This window comes from Crotalus tigris, unplaced genomic scaffold (assembly GCF_016545835.1).
Source record: "Crotalus tigris isolate CLP2741 ecotype Arizona unplaced genomic scaffold, ASM1654583v1 scf7180000017690.20705106771:4171800, whole genome shotgun sequence".
NCBI classification, from domain to species: Eukaryota; Metazoa; Chordata; class Lepidosauria; order Squamata; family Viperidae; genus Crotalus; species Crotalus tigris.
The window spans coordinates 2,410,387-2,427,455 of record NW_024096569.1 but is presented as its reverse complement, the minus strand read 5'-3'; the positions used below and the strand labels follow the sequence as shown (position 1 = coordinate 2,427,455).

Sequence of the window (17,069 nt, the reverse complement as noted above, 5' to 3'; positions counted from 1 at the left end):
TGGAAGGAGGCAACGCAGAGAAGATCTTCCATTTCTACAAGGATGGGATGGAGATCATCCCCAGGGAAGAAGGTCTTCTGGAACCCTCCAGTGAATCCACAGATCATGTTCAAAATGCCTCTTTGAGAATCCTACATGCGTCGATCAATCACAGAGGGGAATTTGCTTGCCGTTATGAAGAAAGGAGAAGCAACCGATGGCTCATGTCTTCTTGGAGCCAGGGTTTAAACATCACAGGTGAGCCAGATAGGGGAATGTTGGATGTGGTTAAATCTTGAGACCACCATGATAGGCTAGACTAGGAAGGACAAAGAAAGACCTGGAGAAAGGCAAATGGCTTTTGTGGGATTTTTAACTAGCTCCACAGGGAAGTCCATGAAAAATCGGGAACCGAGCTAAATAAAAAAAAAAAGGGGGGGGGTGTTTCATTTGTCGATTAAACTTTGAAGAACAGGGCAGGTTATGATGTTCTGCAAGAAATACTAAGTCATCCTTCTTCTTTGTTACTCAAACCAGTTTGGGCCCAAGATTCAGATCCTATTTGGAGATATTCCTGGATGGCGATGCTTCTTGTAATCCCGCTGGTTCCCTTTGCCTTTTATTGCTGGAAAAAAAAGAGCAGTAAGTGATGTGATTGAGGTTCAAGGGATCCTTATCTGGAGTCAGAGGTTGCTCCTTGTGGTTGCAACTGTGGACAGAGAGATCCTATGGGGAGGCAGGAAAGGAGAGCCAGGCCTGGAGGTGAGAGGGAGGAGAACGCAATAGACGAGTGTGATAGAAAGAAGCAATTTCATCTTCCTTTTTATTTTCATTCCTGCCTTGGAAGCGTCACCATCCCAGGAACACTCTCAGCTTCCAAAAAAGAAGGAGGATGGAAATGATCTTGCAGTGATGGAGCCTCAAGCAGCAACTGCAGCTACACTCACACCTGTCAAGGTAGCTGGTGGGATTCATGGGTGACCTTAATCAGTGTCTGCAGGGAAGGTCTGTTTACATTAGGGAGGGAAACCCAGTTTCATCCCCACTATTGATGGTGTCCTCTGAAATCACCCAACTGTCATGATGAAACAGGAACGAAGCAGATAGGATTTAGAACTTCTGAACTTTAATTCTTCCATTCAGGCAGAATATGCTTTCCATAAATCCATTTGTCTTCATTTCTCTGAACATCTGCTCTACGTTTCTTGGCCTGCTGGGTTTCAAAAACAGAATTTAGGAGTTTTTGAAGTACTAGATCTTTCCTTTCAAAATGGGGAAGTAGAATAATTCTCTTGGTGGCCTTCAGTTTCACAAATCATGTGTTGGCCAAGAAATTTGATGGGCCTTGAAGCTCACACAAACAGAAAGAAATATTTCAAAAACTAAGTATCTTAAAAGCCGTTGAAGATTCCTTTAATCAAGTACTGGATGCAAAGTTTTAGGGGATCGGCCCTGTAGGTTTCTCAGGAGCATCTCAGAATCAGTCACGTCTGATGCGGAAGGACAGTCCTTCTTTTCCTTGATGGGCTGGCAATCTTTCTAGGCTGTAACAGATGGGTCAAGGTTATTTATTTCTAAAAACGCTGTGAAATGATGGAGAAATCCCAGGTTCTCAATGGGTTCCTCGCCTGCTGGCAGACTGAGCAATGTCTTCTCATTCCCTCACTTTCCCCAGGCCTCTGAGGTCACCTACAGCTGCCTCCGGGACTCCTTCGCTCCGTCTCCTCCTGGACCAACAAGGAAGAACCGACCTACACAACGGGAAGAAGAGGTGATATTGTATAGTGACATTGTGTTTCAACCCAAAGGAAGGCAGAAAAATCACCCCTGATTGCAGCAAAATGTGTCTTTGTTTCTTAAATACTGGGTGGTATAAACAGAGGCATAGAATCAAGATCACGAGAAGTCCTATTACCGCTTTGTAAAGCCCTAGTACAGTGGTTCTCAACCTGTGGGTCGGGACCCCATTTGGGGTCAAACGACCATTTCACGGGGGTCGCCAAACAAGGCTGTCCGCCATTTCTTCCCCCTTTTCTTTGGCCACGCCCCTGGCACCCAGTGATGTATAAGTGGTTGGGGGTCACCACAACATGGGGAACTGTATTATGGGGTCGCGGCATTAGAAAGGTTGAGAACCACTGCCCTACTAAGACCACACCTAGAATACTGCAGCCAATTCTGGTCACCATACCTCAAAAAAGAGGTTGAGGGTGATCTATGACTGTTTTCCACACTTATGACTGTTGGGTTTACCCCACTTTGGAAAAGTAAAAAAATAAAGGTTCGTTGTTAATGCTTCATTCTACGGCAATAGAGGAAATTGGAAGTCAATGCCTCTTTTTTTCTTTTTTCCCTTCTCCCCCTTACTTTTCTCTTCCTTGTCCCTCCCCACCGTGTCCTGCTCTTTCTTTTTGCATTTTTGTATTTTACTTTATAATCTAATAAAATGTTAAAAATTGAAAAAACAATTAGGACAATACTTATTGCATTGTAGACACAAGCCACGATTTTCAGAAGTATTTTAGGGGAACTGCTACCTATCAGAACTAATTTTTTTTCTAATTAACTGGTTATCGTTTGCTTTATTCTGTCTGTCTGTGGCTCCGCTACGGGAAATGCGTGGCTGAGGACGAGCAACGCAGCTGATCAGGTCAGACACCCAGAGAGGTGGGGTGGGGTGTCAGACCTTGCAAAAGAGCAGAACAACATGGCTTCTTGGCTTTCACACCTCCACCTCCCCGGATGGCTATTTTTATTTGATTTCATTGGTTTTATTCTATTTTTCATTCTCTTTGGGCACAAGAGAGCTCAGGAGGACGGGGGAAGTTCTCTGCTGCAGAGAGAAAGGCTTTGGTGTGGTGAAGGAGGCCGGGGGGCCGAGCTGCGTCCTGGGCTGGGAGGGCATGGGTGTGATGTCCTCGGTGGGAATGACGCAGTTCCTCCCTTGGCCGTTGAGTTGGAGGACTGACTCGAGAGAAGTTGCAGCTCTTCATCTCTCTGGGGAAGGAAGAAGAGAGCAACGGAGACCAACAACACCTCCTTCTCAGGAATCCTGAAGATGGAGACCATCACTTGGATAACAGGTTTGGGACCTCCTTCTTCTTCCTCCCTCGTTTCTTCTTCTTCTTCTTCTTCTTCTTCTTCTTCTTCTTCTTCTTCTTCTTCTTCTTCTTCTTCTTCTTCTTCTTCTTCTTCTTCTTCTTCTTCTTCTTCTTCTTCTTCTTCTACCATCTCAAAAATTTAGCACTTCCTTCTTCCTTCAGAATTGTTTGGATCAATCTCCTCCTAGGTAGAAGTCACAAAATGTCACATAGGAAAGTTGTCAACGCTACAAATATTGTATATTCTTGCTTTTGACAACATGCAGAATTGTCTGGTAAATAAGGGGTTAATAAAGAGCAGAAGGGGCGTTGGGGGTAAAGCCCTGGAAAGAAAGAGGAAGAAAACATTTGACCTTCACACTAATTGGATAGTGTGAGATATGACAGCTAATTTAGGGAGGGAACAAGCTGATAATTTAACTGCTCAGAGGAAGAGAACTTAGATCCTAGCATCCCTCCATCGTGCCTGTGCCGATATTTTGTAACATTAAAAGACTTTTAGAAAAATAAATGTCTGGACATTCTTTGGAATGTTTCATTAGCCGGAACCAACAGTCACTTGTGAAGTGCAGCCTTTTGGCAAGTAAGGAAATTTATCTTGATGACCAACTTCTGTCACTTTCTGTTACAATGATGTTCAACATGTATATGCATGTGGTTGTGTCTGACTCTGTGTGATTCTGTTGGCCAGGTCTCTCCACCTCTTCTGATCTTGCACTGCTTCCTTGAGTTGTTCTGTGCTCTGGCTGGTCAGCTTTGATGGTGCCCAGCCATTTTGTCTTTGGGGGGCTGATTTCCTTTCACCAGTAACAACCTCCTGTTATATCAAGCTGAATTCTATCTATAAAGGAGAACATCTGTAGCTTCGGATGGAAACGAGGAATCCTGGGTGCTCTCTGAGCTTGGTGGTTTTCTTGCAGACGTTTCATTACCGAAACAAAGTAACGTCATTGGCGCTAGTCCTGATGCAGTGATGATGTTATCTAGTTTGGGTCAGGAAACTGAAGCACAAATGGTTCCTGTCGTCTGTAATATTTTCTGGAAATCCCTTCATCCTCTCGCACCATTCTTGGAGGAGAAGTGAAATGTCTTCAAAGAAAAACAAGAGAGTCCATTTGCCTCCTGGAAAAAAGCACTTTTGGCTCAAAGAGAACACTTTAATTTACGTGAATTTAATCTATGGGTCATCAACATTTTTTTTATCTCCATCCTGAAGTCAGGATGTTTCTTTTAAAAAGGGTCGCGTTTATATGAAATGTAAAACCAATCTTTTCCCTCAAAATATACCAGTTTTTAGTCCCGTTTTCAAGACCTCACGGTATAAGGCCTTCCTGCTCAGTCCTCCATTTTGATTTTCTTGTTTTTCTTCAGCTTGTCTCATCTACATTTTGGAAAGCCCCATTACGGAAACTGCCAGTTTTGCACAGAGATAATAATAAGATTTTGAGCGGTTTTTTTTGTATGTGTGTTTGTGTGTTCTGTTTAAGCCACTTTCATTTCTTTTCTCTTCCAGTTCTTTTGTGGGTGAACCTGGGAGCAGGTAAGACTGATACTTATGGAGAGTTTCTCTGTGGCCACACAAAGATGGATTGTGATTGTTGCTTCTTCTGAAAGAGAGAGAGTAGGAGAAGTAGGAGAAGGAAGGGCAGAATCTGAAGGGGGAGTTAAAAAGGTTATCAGCCTAAAAACCCTACGTAGCCACAAGCAAACTCAGCCCAATCTCCCTTGAGTGCAATTGACCCTTATCCAACCCTTATCTAGCTGTCAAGATTCCTATGCACAGGCTTTTAGCAATAAATGAACTGAATTGGACGTTCACCTGTGGATTAGTCTTTTGCGACTGACACAAAATACTATAACGCCCAAAGAAAATCATAAATGCAAAAGGGAACCTTATCCCCTCATTTTCTTACCTTCTTTTTGCTTCGATGTGGGCAAAGTCCCATTGCCAGAGAGCCAGTCTGGCCTAATGGTTAAGGTATCAGGCTGGCAAGGGGGAGACAATGAGTTCTAGTCCATGGAAACTGGCTGAGTGACTTTGAGCCAATCAAATGGAGAGGTGTCTACAACAGGGGTCCCCAACCTGTGAGCCACAGCACACTACTGGTCCGTAGCCTACTGGTCACCGGGCTATGGGGATAACTGGCCGGTGTTTGCACATGTGAAAGCACACTCTCCCCCCACTGGTGCTAGCAGTCACATAGGCACTGGAGGCCCCATTTGTACATGCGTGTGGGTGTTAGCGCCGCCGCACAGCTGCTAGTAGCCGCATTTGCACATTCGTGCAGGCACTAGCAGCCCTTTTTGCACTTGCACACACAAATTTCCTTGCTCCTCCCTTTCCTTCTGGGCCACCAACCCAGAAAGGGTGGGGACCTGTGGTCTACAAAGCAAAGAGAGCAGAAAGGAAGACAGTCCTAAAAGATCAGGGAGGGATGAAATCTCGGATGGCCCTTCATCCAAGCCATGAAGGGTAGGAGAATCTTTCATTTGAAGCGTCGGTCCCTTTTTGTCCAACTCCTGTCCTTGCAAGAGGAAGCAGTGGGTCAAGGATTCTCAGAGCAGATTATGGATGGGAGCCATTCTGGGAATCGGGGTGGATGTTCTGGTGTAGAGCTTTCATTCCAGGAGGAGATCAGAAGGAAAGTCTCAATGTCTTCTCTTTCTTTCCTCAGGTTCACAGACAGATTCATCTCGATCAGCCCCCAGGCTGTCCTCGTCTCTTCCATACAACTTTATTATTAAAGGAGAAGAGATTCCCTTGAATTGCTCCCTCCCTGATGGAGTCGCGTCACAGAGTCCTGAGGGGATCCCATATATTCTTATTCTACTGTAGAGATCAATCCAAGCTAATAAGGGATGCTTACTATCTCCCTAACAATACCTTCAATTTCAGGACTGAAAATCTGACCCCTTACCAAATAAAGATTATATGTAAATGCAAGATCAGGGAATCATCTGGGGGATGGTCTTCTTCTCCTGAAAGTAACCATCTAGTCTTCTCAGTTGTTGGTAAGATGGATTCTCATTGCCCGGAAATATTCACATCAAAGGCAGTTTTAATACTCAACCTATGGAAATGCACAATAAAGCTTTCAAAAAATCAATCCAGTGAACCAAACAAGCAGACCCGCCATTAAATAAATAACGCCTCCTCTAAGAAAATGGTCAGGAGGACTTTCCTTCAATGGGAAAAATATCTCCGAAATGGAATATTTTGGTTGTGACGACTCCCCTGCTTTAATGGAGACATTAATATCTTCCTTGTGCACCTTTCTTGCAGGTGAACTTCCTTCCCCGCTGCTGAAGGTGGATCCGTTGTCCCAGAAGGTGAAGGAAGGTGACCCATTGGTTTTCCTCTGCTCAGTGGAAGGAGGCAATGCAGAGAAGATCTTCCATTTCTACAAGGATGGGATGGAGATCACCCCCAGGGAAGAAGGTCTTCTGGAACGCTCCAGTGAACCCACAGATCATGTTCAAAGAGTCTCTTTGAGAATCCTATATGCATCGTTCAATCACAGTGGGGAATTTGCTTGCAGTTATGAAGAAAGGAGAAGCAACCGATGGCTCATGTCTTCTTGGAGCCAGGGGATAAACATGACAGGTGAGCCAGATAGGGGAATGTTGGATGTGGTTAAATCTTGAGACTACCGTCATAGGCTAGACGAGGAAACACAAAGAAAGACCTGGAGAAAGGCAAATGGCTTTTCTGGGATTGTTAACTAGCTCCACAGGGAAGTCCATGAAAAATCGGGAACCGAGCTTGATAAAAAAAAGGAGGGGGTGTTTCATTTGTCGATTTAACAGAATCTAAACTTTGAAGAACAGGGCAGTTTAAGATGTTCTGCAAGAAATACTAAGTCATCCTTCTTCTTTGTTACTCAAACCAGTTTTTGCCCAAGATTCATATCCTATTTGGAGATATTCCTGGATGGCGATGCTTCTTGTAATCCTGCTGGTTCCCTTTGCCTTTTATTGCTGGAAAAAAAAGAGCAGTAAGTGATGTGATTGAGGTTCAAGGGATCCTTACCTGGAGTCAGAGGTTTCTCATTGTGGGTTGCAACTGTGGACAGAGAGATCCTATGGGGAGGCATGAAAGGAGAGCCAGGCCAGGAGGTGAGAGGGAGGAGAACGCAATAGATGAGGGTGATAGAAAGAAGCAATTTCATCTTCCTTTTTATTTTCATTCCTGCCTTGGAAGCATCACCATCCCAGGAACACTCTCAGCTTCCAAAAAAGAAGGAGGATGGAAATGATCTTGCAGTGATGGAGCCTCAAGCAGCAACAGCAGCTACACTCACACCTGTCAAGGTAGCTAGTGGGATTCATGGGTGACCTTAATCAGTGTCTGCAGGGAAGGTCTGTTTACATTGGTGAGGGAAACCCAGTTTTCTTCCCACTATTGATGGTGTCCTCTGGAGTCACCCAACTTTCATGATGAAACAGGAACGAAGCAGATAGGATTTAGAACTTCTGAAGTTTAATTCTTCCCTTCAGGCAAAATATACTTTCCATAAATCCATTTGTCTTGATCTCTCTGAACATCTGATCTACGTTTCTTGGTCTGCTGGGTTTCAAAAACAGAATTTAGGAGTTTTTGAAGTACTAGATCTTTCCTTTAAAAATGGGGAAGTAGAATAATTCTTTTCATGGCCTCCAGTTTCACAAATCGTGTGTTGGCCAAGAAATTGAAGGGCCTTGAAGCCCACACAAACAAAAAGAAATATTTCAAAAATATTTTTTTAAAAGCCGTTGAAGATTCCTCTAATCAAGTACTGGATGCAAAGTTTTAGGGGATGGGCCCTGTAGGTTTCTCAGGAGCATCTCAGAATCGGTCACGACTGGCAATCTTTCTAGGCTGTAACAGATGGGTCAAGGTAATTTATTTCTAAAAATGCTGACAAATGGCGGAGAAACAGCCTACCTCCAGAAGCAGTAAATGCTCCAACACTGGAAGTTTTTAAGAAGAGACTGGACAGCCATTTGTCCGAAATGGTGCAGAGTTTCCTGCCTGAGCAGGGGGTTGGACTAGATGACCTCCAAGGTCCTTCCAACTTTACTACTATTACTATTACTAAATCCCATGTTCTCAATGGGTTCCTCGCCTGCAGGCAGACTGAGCAATGTCTTCTCATTCCCTCACTTTCCCCAGCACTCCGAGGTCACGTACAGCTGCCTCCGGGACTCCTTCGCTCCGTCTCCTCCTGGACCAACAAGGAAGAACCGTCCTACACAATGGGAAGAAGAGGGGATATTGTATAGTGACATTGTGTTTCAACCCAAAGGAAGGCAGAAAAATCATCCGTGATTGTAGCAAAATGTGTCTTTCTTGGTCAAGTCTCTGAAATCCTGGGTGGTATAAACAGAGGCATAGAATCAAGATCACAAGAAGTCCTATTACCGCTTTGTAAAGCCCTAGTAAGACCACACCTAGAATACCACAGCCAATTCTGGTCACCATATCACAAAAAAAGAGGTTGAGGTTGACTTATGACTGTTTTCCACATTTACGACCGTTGGGTTTACCCCACTTTGGAAAAGTAAATAATGAAGGTTCATCATTAATGCTTCATTCTACGGCAATAGAGGAAATCCGAAGTCAATGCCTCTTTTTTTCTTTTTCCCTTCTCCTCCTTACTTTTCTCTTCCTTGTCCCTCCGCACTGTATCCTGCTCTTTCTTTTTGTATTTTTGTATTTTACTTTATAATCTAATAAAATGTTACAAATTGAAAAAACAACTAGGATAATCGTTCTGGCATTTTAGACACAAGCCATGATTTTGAGAAGTGTTTTAGGGGAACTGCTATGTATCAGAACTAAAATTTTTTCTAATTAACGGATTTTCATTTGCTTTATTCTGTCTGTCTGTGGCTCCGCTACGGGAAATACGTGGCTTAGGACGAGCAACGCAGCTGATCAGGTCAGACACCCAGAGAGGTGGGGTGGGGTGTCAGACCTTGCAAAAGAGCAGAAGAACATGGCTTCTTGGCTTTCACACCTCCACCTCACCGGATGGCTATTTTTATTTGATTTCATTTGTTTTATTCTATTTTTCATTCTCTTTGGGCGCAAGAGAGCTCAGGCGGATGGGGGAAGTTCTCTGCTGCAGAGAGAAAGGCTTTGGTGTGGTGAAGGAGGCCGGGGGGCCGAGCTGCGTCCTGGGCTGGGAGGGCGTGGGTGTGATGTCCTCGGTGGGGATGACGCAGTTCCTCCCTTGGCCGTTGAGTTGGAGGACTGACTCGAGAGAAGTTGCAGCTCTTCATCTCTCTGGGGAAGGAAGAAGAGAGCGACAGAGACCAACAACATCTCCTTCCCAGGAATCCTGAAGATGGAGACCATCACTTGGATAACAGGTTTGGGACCTCCTTCTTCTTCCTCCTTCTAAATCTAATTATTCTTCTTTCCCTGTGCTCAAGATCTCCTTCTCCTTTTCCTCCTCCTTCTTCTTCTTCTATCTCAAAAATTCAGCACTTCCTTCTTCCTCCAGAGTTATTGTTTGGAATGGATCAATGTCCTCCTAGCTACCAGTCACAAAATGTCACATAGGAAAGTATTGTGGAGTGCAGCCCTTTTGCAAGCAAGGAAATTTATCTTGATGACAAATTTCTGTTGCTTTCTGTTCCAGTGATGCTCATGAAGTATGCATTTGGTCGTGTCTGGCTCTGTGTGATTCTGTTGGCCAGGTCTCTCCTCTCTCAGTCCTCCATTTTGTTTTTCTTGTTTTTCTTTTACAATGATGCTCAAGATGTATATGCATGTGGTTATGTCTGACTCTGTGTGATTCTGTTGGCCAGGTCTCTCCACCTCTTCCGATCTTGCACTGCTTCCTTGAGTTCTTCTATGCTCTGGCTGGTCAGCTTTGATGGTTCCCAGCCATTGTGTCTTTGGGGGGCTGGTTTCCTTTCACCACTAACAGCCTCCTGTTATATCAAGCTGAATTCTATCTATAAAGGAGAATATTTGCAGCTCAGGATGGAAACGAGGGATCCTGGCTGCTCTCTGAGCTTGTGGTTTTCTTGCAGGGGTTTTATTACCGAAAAAAGGTAACATCATCGGTGCTAGTCCTGATGCAGTGATGATGTTACCTAGTTTGGGTCATGAAACTGAAGCACCAATGGTTCCTGTAGTCTGCAATATTTTCTGGAAATCCATTCATCCTCTCGCACTATTCTTGGAGGAGAAGTGAAACATCTTCAAAGAAAAACAAGAGAGTCCAGTTGCCTCCTGGAAACAAAAGCACCTTTGGTTCAAAGAGACCGATTTAATTTACGTGAATTTAATCCATGGGTAATCAAGATATTTTTTTTATCTCCATCCTGAAGTCAGGATGTTTCTTTTAAAAAGGGTCCCGTTTATACGAAATGTAAAATCAATCTTCTTTTCCCTCTAAATAGACTGGGTTTTAGTCCCGTATTCAGTCCTCCATTTTGCTTTTCTTGCTTTTCTTCAGCTTCTCTCGTCTACATTCCGGGAAGCCCCATTACAGAAATGGAAACTGCCAGTTTTGCACAGAGATGATAATAATAATAATAATAATAATAATAATAATAATAATAATAATAATAATAATAATAATAATAATAAGGTTTTGAGGGTTTTTTTTGTATGTGTGTCTGTGTGTTCTGTTTAAGCCACTTTTGTTTCTTTTCTCTTTCAGTTCTTTTGTGGGTGAACCTGGGAGCAGGTAAGACCGAGACTTGTGTAGAGTTTTTCTCTGGCCACACAAACGTGGACTTTGATTGTTGCTTCTTGTGAAGGAGAGAGAGTAGGAGAAGCAGGAGAAAGAATGGCAGAATCTGGAGGGGGAGTTAAAAAGGATATCAGCCTAGAAATCCTACATAGCTACAAGCAAACTAAGTCCAATCTCCCTTGAGTGCTATTGACCCTTATCTAACCCCTATCTAGCTGACAAGAGAGGATGAAAAAATAAGGCCTAAGTGGTTTTTATCTCCTTCACAGGTTCGTGGACAGATTCATCTCCAACTACGAGACTCTCCTTGTCTCCTCCACACAGCATCTTTACTCGAGGAGAGCGGATGACCTTGATATGTTCCGTTCCAGACAGATATCAGCCACTTATTTTCGTTTTCCATTGTAAAAATGAATCAGGTTCTTCCATCCTCAACAAAACTCATCAAGAAAATACATGGAATATCAACATCTCACATCTGAATGGAACCAAGAAGCTTATTTGCAATTGCAGTTCAAAATCCCTCAATTTAACAAAATTCTATTCTTCTCCTTTTAGTAGTTCCAGGGAGATTTTGGTTGTTGGTAAGAGAGTTCCCTTATTGCTAGAGTTCATTGTCACAAGGCTCAGGTTTCAGAATTGAAAATAACGTGAGAAATGGGCCATTACTTAACCGATCACCCGAGAAACAGAATAAACTGAATAATAAAATAACAGAGCTGGATTGGACATATCGGAGCTCTTCTAGTCCAACCCCCTGCTCAGGCAGGAAACCCTACAAATGGCTGTCTAATCTCTTCTTAAAAACCTCCAGCGATGGAGCATTCACAACTTCTGGAAGCAGGTTATTCCACTGGTTAATTGTTCTAACTGTCAGGAAGTTTCTCCTTAGTTCCAGGTTGCTTCTCTCCCTTGATTAGTTTCCCTCTATTGCTTCTTGTCCTGCCTTCAGGTGCTTTGGAGAATAGCTTGACTCCCTCTTCTTTGGGGCGGCCCCAGAGATACTGGAAGACTGCTATCCTGTCCCCCCTCGTCTTTCTCTTCATTAAACTAGACATGCCCAATTCCAGCAACCGTTCCTTATATGTTTTAGCCTGATCATCTTTGTTGCTCTTCTCTGCACTCTTTCTAGAAACTCAACATCTTTTTTCTACTGTGGGGACCAAAACTGGATGCAGGATTCCAAGTGTGGCCTTACCAAAACAGTATATAGCAAATTATATGCAAAGCAGTATAAAACGAAGCTGAGTATTGTGGGTTCTGGCAGACAAAGGATTGGATGTCCATCAAGAAAGGGAAGAAGGAATTTTTATTTCTTGATCCAAGACTGATGCAACCCTTCTGAAAAGCTTGTTATTATTTTCACTCGAAGCCTATCCCTAAACCCAATTTTTCTCCTCTGATCCAGAAAAGAAACTGCTTAGCATAAATTGGACGACCTAAAACCATTTTCATCAGCCAAATTCTCTTTACAGATGCTGGACCACGAGGTGGCTTCTGGTTTAAAGAGGAAGGAAGCAAGAACTCTTCATTGCTTCATCACTCATGAGGTCTCTGGGTGGTCTCCTTACCATTGTCAATCTTTCTTGCAGATACCCCTCCTCCCCCACGGTTTAAATTCGATCCTTTGACCCAGACCATGAAGGAAGGTGACTGTCTGATCCTCCTCTGCTCGGTTGAAGGAGGCATCAGGGAGAAGAAGTTCCATTTCTACAAAGATGGGGTGGAGATCACCTCCAGCCAGGAATGTCTTCAGAAGGGCTCCAGCGAACCTGCAGATCTTCTTCAAAGTGGCTCTCTGAGAATCCTGAGTGACCATTCCACCCACAGGGGGGAATTTGCTTGCCGTTATGCAGAAAAGAGAAGCAACCGATGGCTCATGTCTTCTTGGAGCCAGGGGCTGAACATAACAGGCGAGTCAGATCCCACCACTAAGGTTAAACTAGGTAGGATCTGGGAAAAGGGCAGAGACATTCCACGGGATTCCTGAGTAAACTCCACTGAGAAGTTCAAGCAAAATCCAGAAGTGAGCTTGGCACGAGACAGTGTCTGTTTCAATTGCAGATTTAATAGGATCTAAACCCCAAAGAACAGAGCAGGCTAAGATGTTCTTTCAGGAAATACTAAATCATCCTTTTTCTTCATTGGTTGAACCAGTCTGGACCAAAGATCCAGACCCTGTGTGGAGGTATTCCTGGATAGCGATTTCTTTGATAATCCTGCTGTTTCCAGTTGCCTTTTATGGCTGGAAGAAGAAGAAGCAGAATAAGAACAGTAAGTGAAATAATCCGGGCATATATGTCTTAGCTAAATATTAACCTTGTGAACTCTCAAGCTTCTTCCTCCCGTTATGTATTCAAGGTGGATAGTGATTAAATGTTACTTATATGTCAGGGCATAGGTCTATACATACGTTGTATATAGCATGTTTAAATGTGTGTCATGTGTGTGTACACTCTGAGGGAAAGCAACTAAATTTCATTTTTAATGGGTGCCATTGTGCCCACAGTAAAAAATGACAATAAAGATTCTATCTATCTATCTATCTATCTATCTATCTATCTATCTATCTATCTATCTATCTATCTATCTATCTATCTATCTCATCTATCTATCATCTATCTATCTATCTATCTATCTATCTATCTATCTATCTGTCTGTCTGTCTGTCTGTCTGTCTGTCTGTCTGTCTGTCTGTCCATCCATCCATCCATCCATCCATCCATCCATCCATCCATCTATCTATCTATCTATCTATCTATCTATCTATCTATCTATCTATCTATCTATATCATCTATCATCTATCTATCCATCATCTATCTCTATCTATCATCTATCTATCTATCTATCTATCTATCTATCTATCTATCTATCTAATCTAAAGCCCTGCTTTAGTCCAACCCCCTGCTCAAGCAGGAAACCTTAGAACGGTTTCAATCAATCAATCAATCAATCAATCAATCAATCAATCAGAATAGAGCTGGAAGGGACCTTGGAGGTCCTCTAGTCCAACCCCTGGCTCAAGCAGGAAACCCTAGACCATTTCAGACAAATGGCTGTCCAGTCTCTTCTTAAAAACCTCCAGTGATGGAGCACCCATAACTTCTGGTGGCAAGCTGTTCCACTGGTTAATTGTCCTCGCCGTTAGGAAGTTTCTCCTTAGTTCCAGGTTGCTTCTCTCCTCGATTAGTTTCCATGCGTTGCTTCTTTTTCTGTCTCCTGGTGCTTTGGAAAATATGTAAGAGAGAATAAGAGAGTCGGTTTGACGGACCTCTTTCCTGGAGTCAGAGGTGGTGATTGTCCTTGTGGATGGAGACCTTGACTGAGGGATTTTTCCATGGGTGCTGGGTTTGCGACGGTGGGGCAGGAAATAGGGGGCGAAGCCTCAGCCCTTCATCTTCATCTTGTCTCTTTTTACTTTCTCTTTCTATTGCTGTCTTGATAAGTACCATCCTCGGAAAGACTGAAAGCCAAGGAAAACGAAGCAGAAAAAGGGGACCATGGGACGCCGCGTCGTCAAGCCACTGCGGCCCCTGTCAAGGTAGCCTTTGTGAGATTCATACATGCTTTAATTCAGTCCATGCTGGGAAGAAGTGGAAAGTTCACAGAATCTCTTCTTTTGATCTCAGCCGTTGCTTGTGGAAAAATACGAGGGATGAGAACAGTCTTTATAATGCCTCGGTCGGGGCAACGTGGTGTTAGTAGGCCGCAGAATGTTAACTCTCACCTTCAAGTTCAGCTAGAATCTGTCTTACGGAAGCCTTTCCTGCATTTTTTTTTTATGAGCCAGGGTGGCGCAGTGGCTAGAAGGCAGCATTGCAGACTGACTCTGCCGACTGCCAGGAGTTCGATCCTAACCGGCTCAAGGTGGACTCCTCAGCTTTCCATCCTTCTGAGGTCGTTAAAATGAGGACCCAAATTGTTGGGGGGGGGGTGACTCTGTAAACTGCTTAGAGAGGGCTGTAAAAGCATTGTGAGGCATTATATAGGTCCTATTGATACTGTCCTCCCTTCCTCCCTCCCTCCGTCCCTCCCTCCCTTCCTCCCAGTGGTTAGAATGGAGTATTGCAGGCAAATTGTGCCCACTGCCAGCAGTTCGATCCTAACTGGCTTAAGGTTGACTCAGCCTTCCATCCTTCCGAGCTCAGGACCCAGATTGTTGGGGGGACAAGAGGCTGACACTGTAAATTGCTTCGAGAGGACCGACTATGAAGCGGTATATAAGTCTTAAGTCCTATTGCTGTTGCTCTCTGGGGTATTAGTAGAAAAGGTTTTGACCCGTGTGGACAGTTCTTCTGGGTTTCTTGATTTCTCCGGCCTCGTTCCAAGCTTTTATGAGATTTAATACCTCTGAATCTTTGTTTAAATAAGGTTGTCCCAGAAAAAGTCAAATTCATTTCTTTTTTTAAGGATGCTCTAAAATTACGGGAAAATGCCTTGCTCTCAATGAGTTCCTGGGATACAAAAAAAATTAATAATTCAGGCTCAAACGGTGGGGTCCTCAGTGCTCTCTGAGCGTGGCTCTTTCCTTTTCTCTTTGATGTTTCATGATCCAGCTAGGTAAACATCATCAGTGCTAGAAACGAGTGGGGTTTGTAGAGCGGAGGAGGAGGACTGTGGGGTCCTTGGTGCTCTCTGAACTTGGTGGTTTCCTTGCAAATGTTTCATTATCCAGCTAGGTAACATCATCAGTGCTAAAAGGGAGGAGGAGGAGGAGGAGGAGGAGGAGGAGGAGGAGGAGGAGGAGGAGGAGAAAGAGGACGAGAAAGAGGAGGAGGAGGTCTGTGGGGTCCTTGGTGCTCTCTGAACTTGGTGGTTTTCTTGCAGATGTTTCATTATCCAGCTAGGTAACATCATCAGTGCTAAAAGGGAGGAGGAGGAGGAGGAGGAGGAGGAGGAGGAGGAGGAGGAGGAGGAGGAGAAAGTGGAGGAGGAGAAAGTGGAGGAGGAGGACTGTGGGGTCCTTGGTGCCCTCTGAACTTGGTGGTTTCCTTGCAAATGTTTCATTATCCAGCTAGGTAACATCATCAGTGCTAAAAGGGAGGAGGAGGAGGAGGAGGAGGAGGAGGAGGAGGAGGAGGAGAAAGTGGAGGAGGAGGAGGACTGTGGGGTCCTTGGTGCTCTCTGAACTTGGTGGTTTCCTTGCAGATGTTTCATTATCCAGCTAGGTAACATCATCAGTGCTAGAAGGGAGGAGGAGGTCTGAAGCATCCTTGGTGCTCTCTGAGCTTGATGGTTTTCTTGCAGACCCAACTAGGGAACTTTATCAGTGCTAGAAGGGAGGAAGAGGAGGAGGAGGAGGAGGAGGAGGAGGAGGAGGAGGAGGAAGAGGAGGGGGAGGGCGGCTGTGTGGTCCTCAGTGTTCTCTGAATTTGATTATCTTCTTGCAGATGTTTCATGACTCAGCTAGGTTACTTCCTAACTGCTAGAAAGAAGCAGGGCTTGCATTTCTAGCACTGATGATGTTATCTAGTTGTGTTACGAAACATCTACAAGAAAACAACCAAGCTCAGAGAGCACCAGGGACCCCACACACACATTTAATCTGTGAACAACATCTTCTTTCCCCAGGAATCAGAGATCATCTACAGCGTCTTTCAGATCTCCTCCACTCTATCTTCACCTGGGCCAGAGATGGAGGACTACCTCCCACCAGAGGAAGAAATGGGGGTGTTGTACAGTGACCTCCTCTTTCCCCAAAAAGCAAGAAAACACAGAGCATGCTGACTTCATCAAAATGCAACAATACATGACTTTTACAGACAACGTTTCTTACGTCGTTTTTGCAAAAGGCGTTTAGGACTTAGACAGTTTTAGAGAAGCGCATTGTTCAAAGTATAAATGTGTGGTTAATCTAGCCGAGTGTGACTAAGACAAATTTGCTAGGGGAAAAAAAAAAGTGCACGTATAGCATTCCTTGCTCTGTCCTCCCATCCCATTTCAATGACCCCGCAAAATAGATTGAGAGAGAATCTATTTAAGAGAGAATAAGAAAGTCAATTTGGTTTAGCGGTTAAGGTGTCAAAGCTAGAAACGGGGAGCAATTTAACAAGTGCAATTGTTAAATACAGTTGATTGTCAAGTATGGCTAGCGGTCTGAATATAAGAGAGAGAAAAAAACAAAACTTTGTAGTCTCTTTGAGGTGTCTGAAGACAAAGGAAACATTTGCTCATGTTGTGAGGGAAAAAATTAGTCATACAGGTCCATTCTCCACAGGGTAAACACGTTGCGGTTGAATGCAACTTTTACAAAGTATTTCTGCAGTATAAACAGTGTGTTATCCCTCAGCATGATTA

General features: G+C 43.9%; 1 protein-coding gene across 1 annotated transcript; it reads left to right on the top strand.

The window, feature by feature from the left end:
* The first annotated feature begins 9,195 nt into the window (after nt 1–9,195).
* LOC120305657 lies at nt 9,196–16,821 on the top strand. The gene is made up of 7 exons (XM_039337839.1): nt 9,196–9,434; nt 10,739–10,765; nt 11,041–11,355; nt 12,364–12,684; nt 12,929–13,045; nt 14,219–14,313; nt 16,344–16,821. The coding sequence occupies exons 1-7, from the start codon at nt 9,410–9,412 to the stop codon at nt 16,497–16,499; spliced, it is 1,056 nt and encodes a 351-aa protein (XP_039193773.1). The 5' UTR covers nt 9,196–9,409; the 3' UTR covers nt 16,500–16,821.
* Nucleotides 16,822–17,069: the final 248 nt, after the last annotated feature.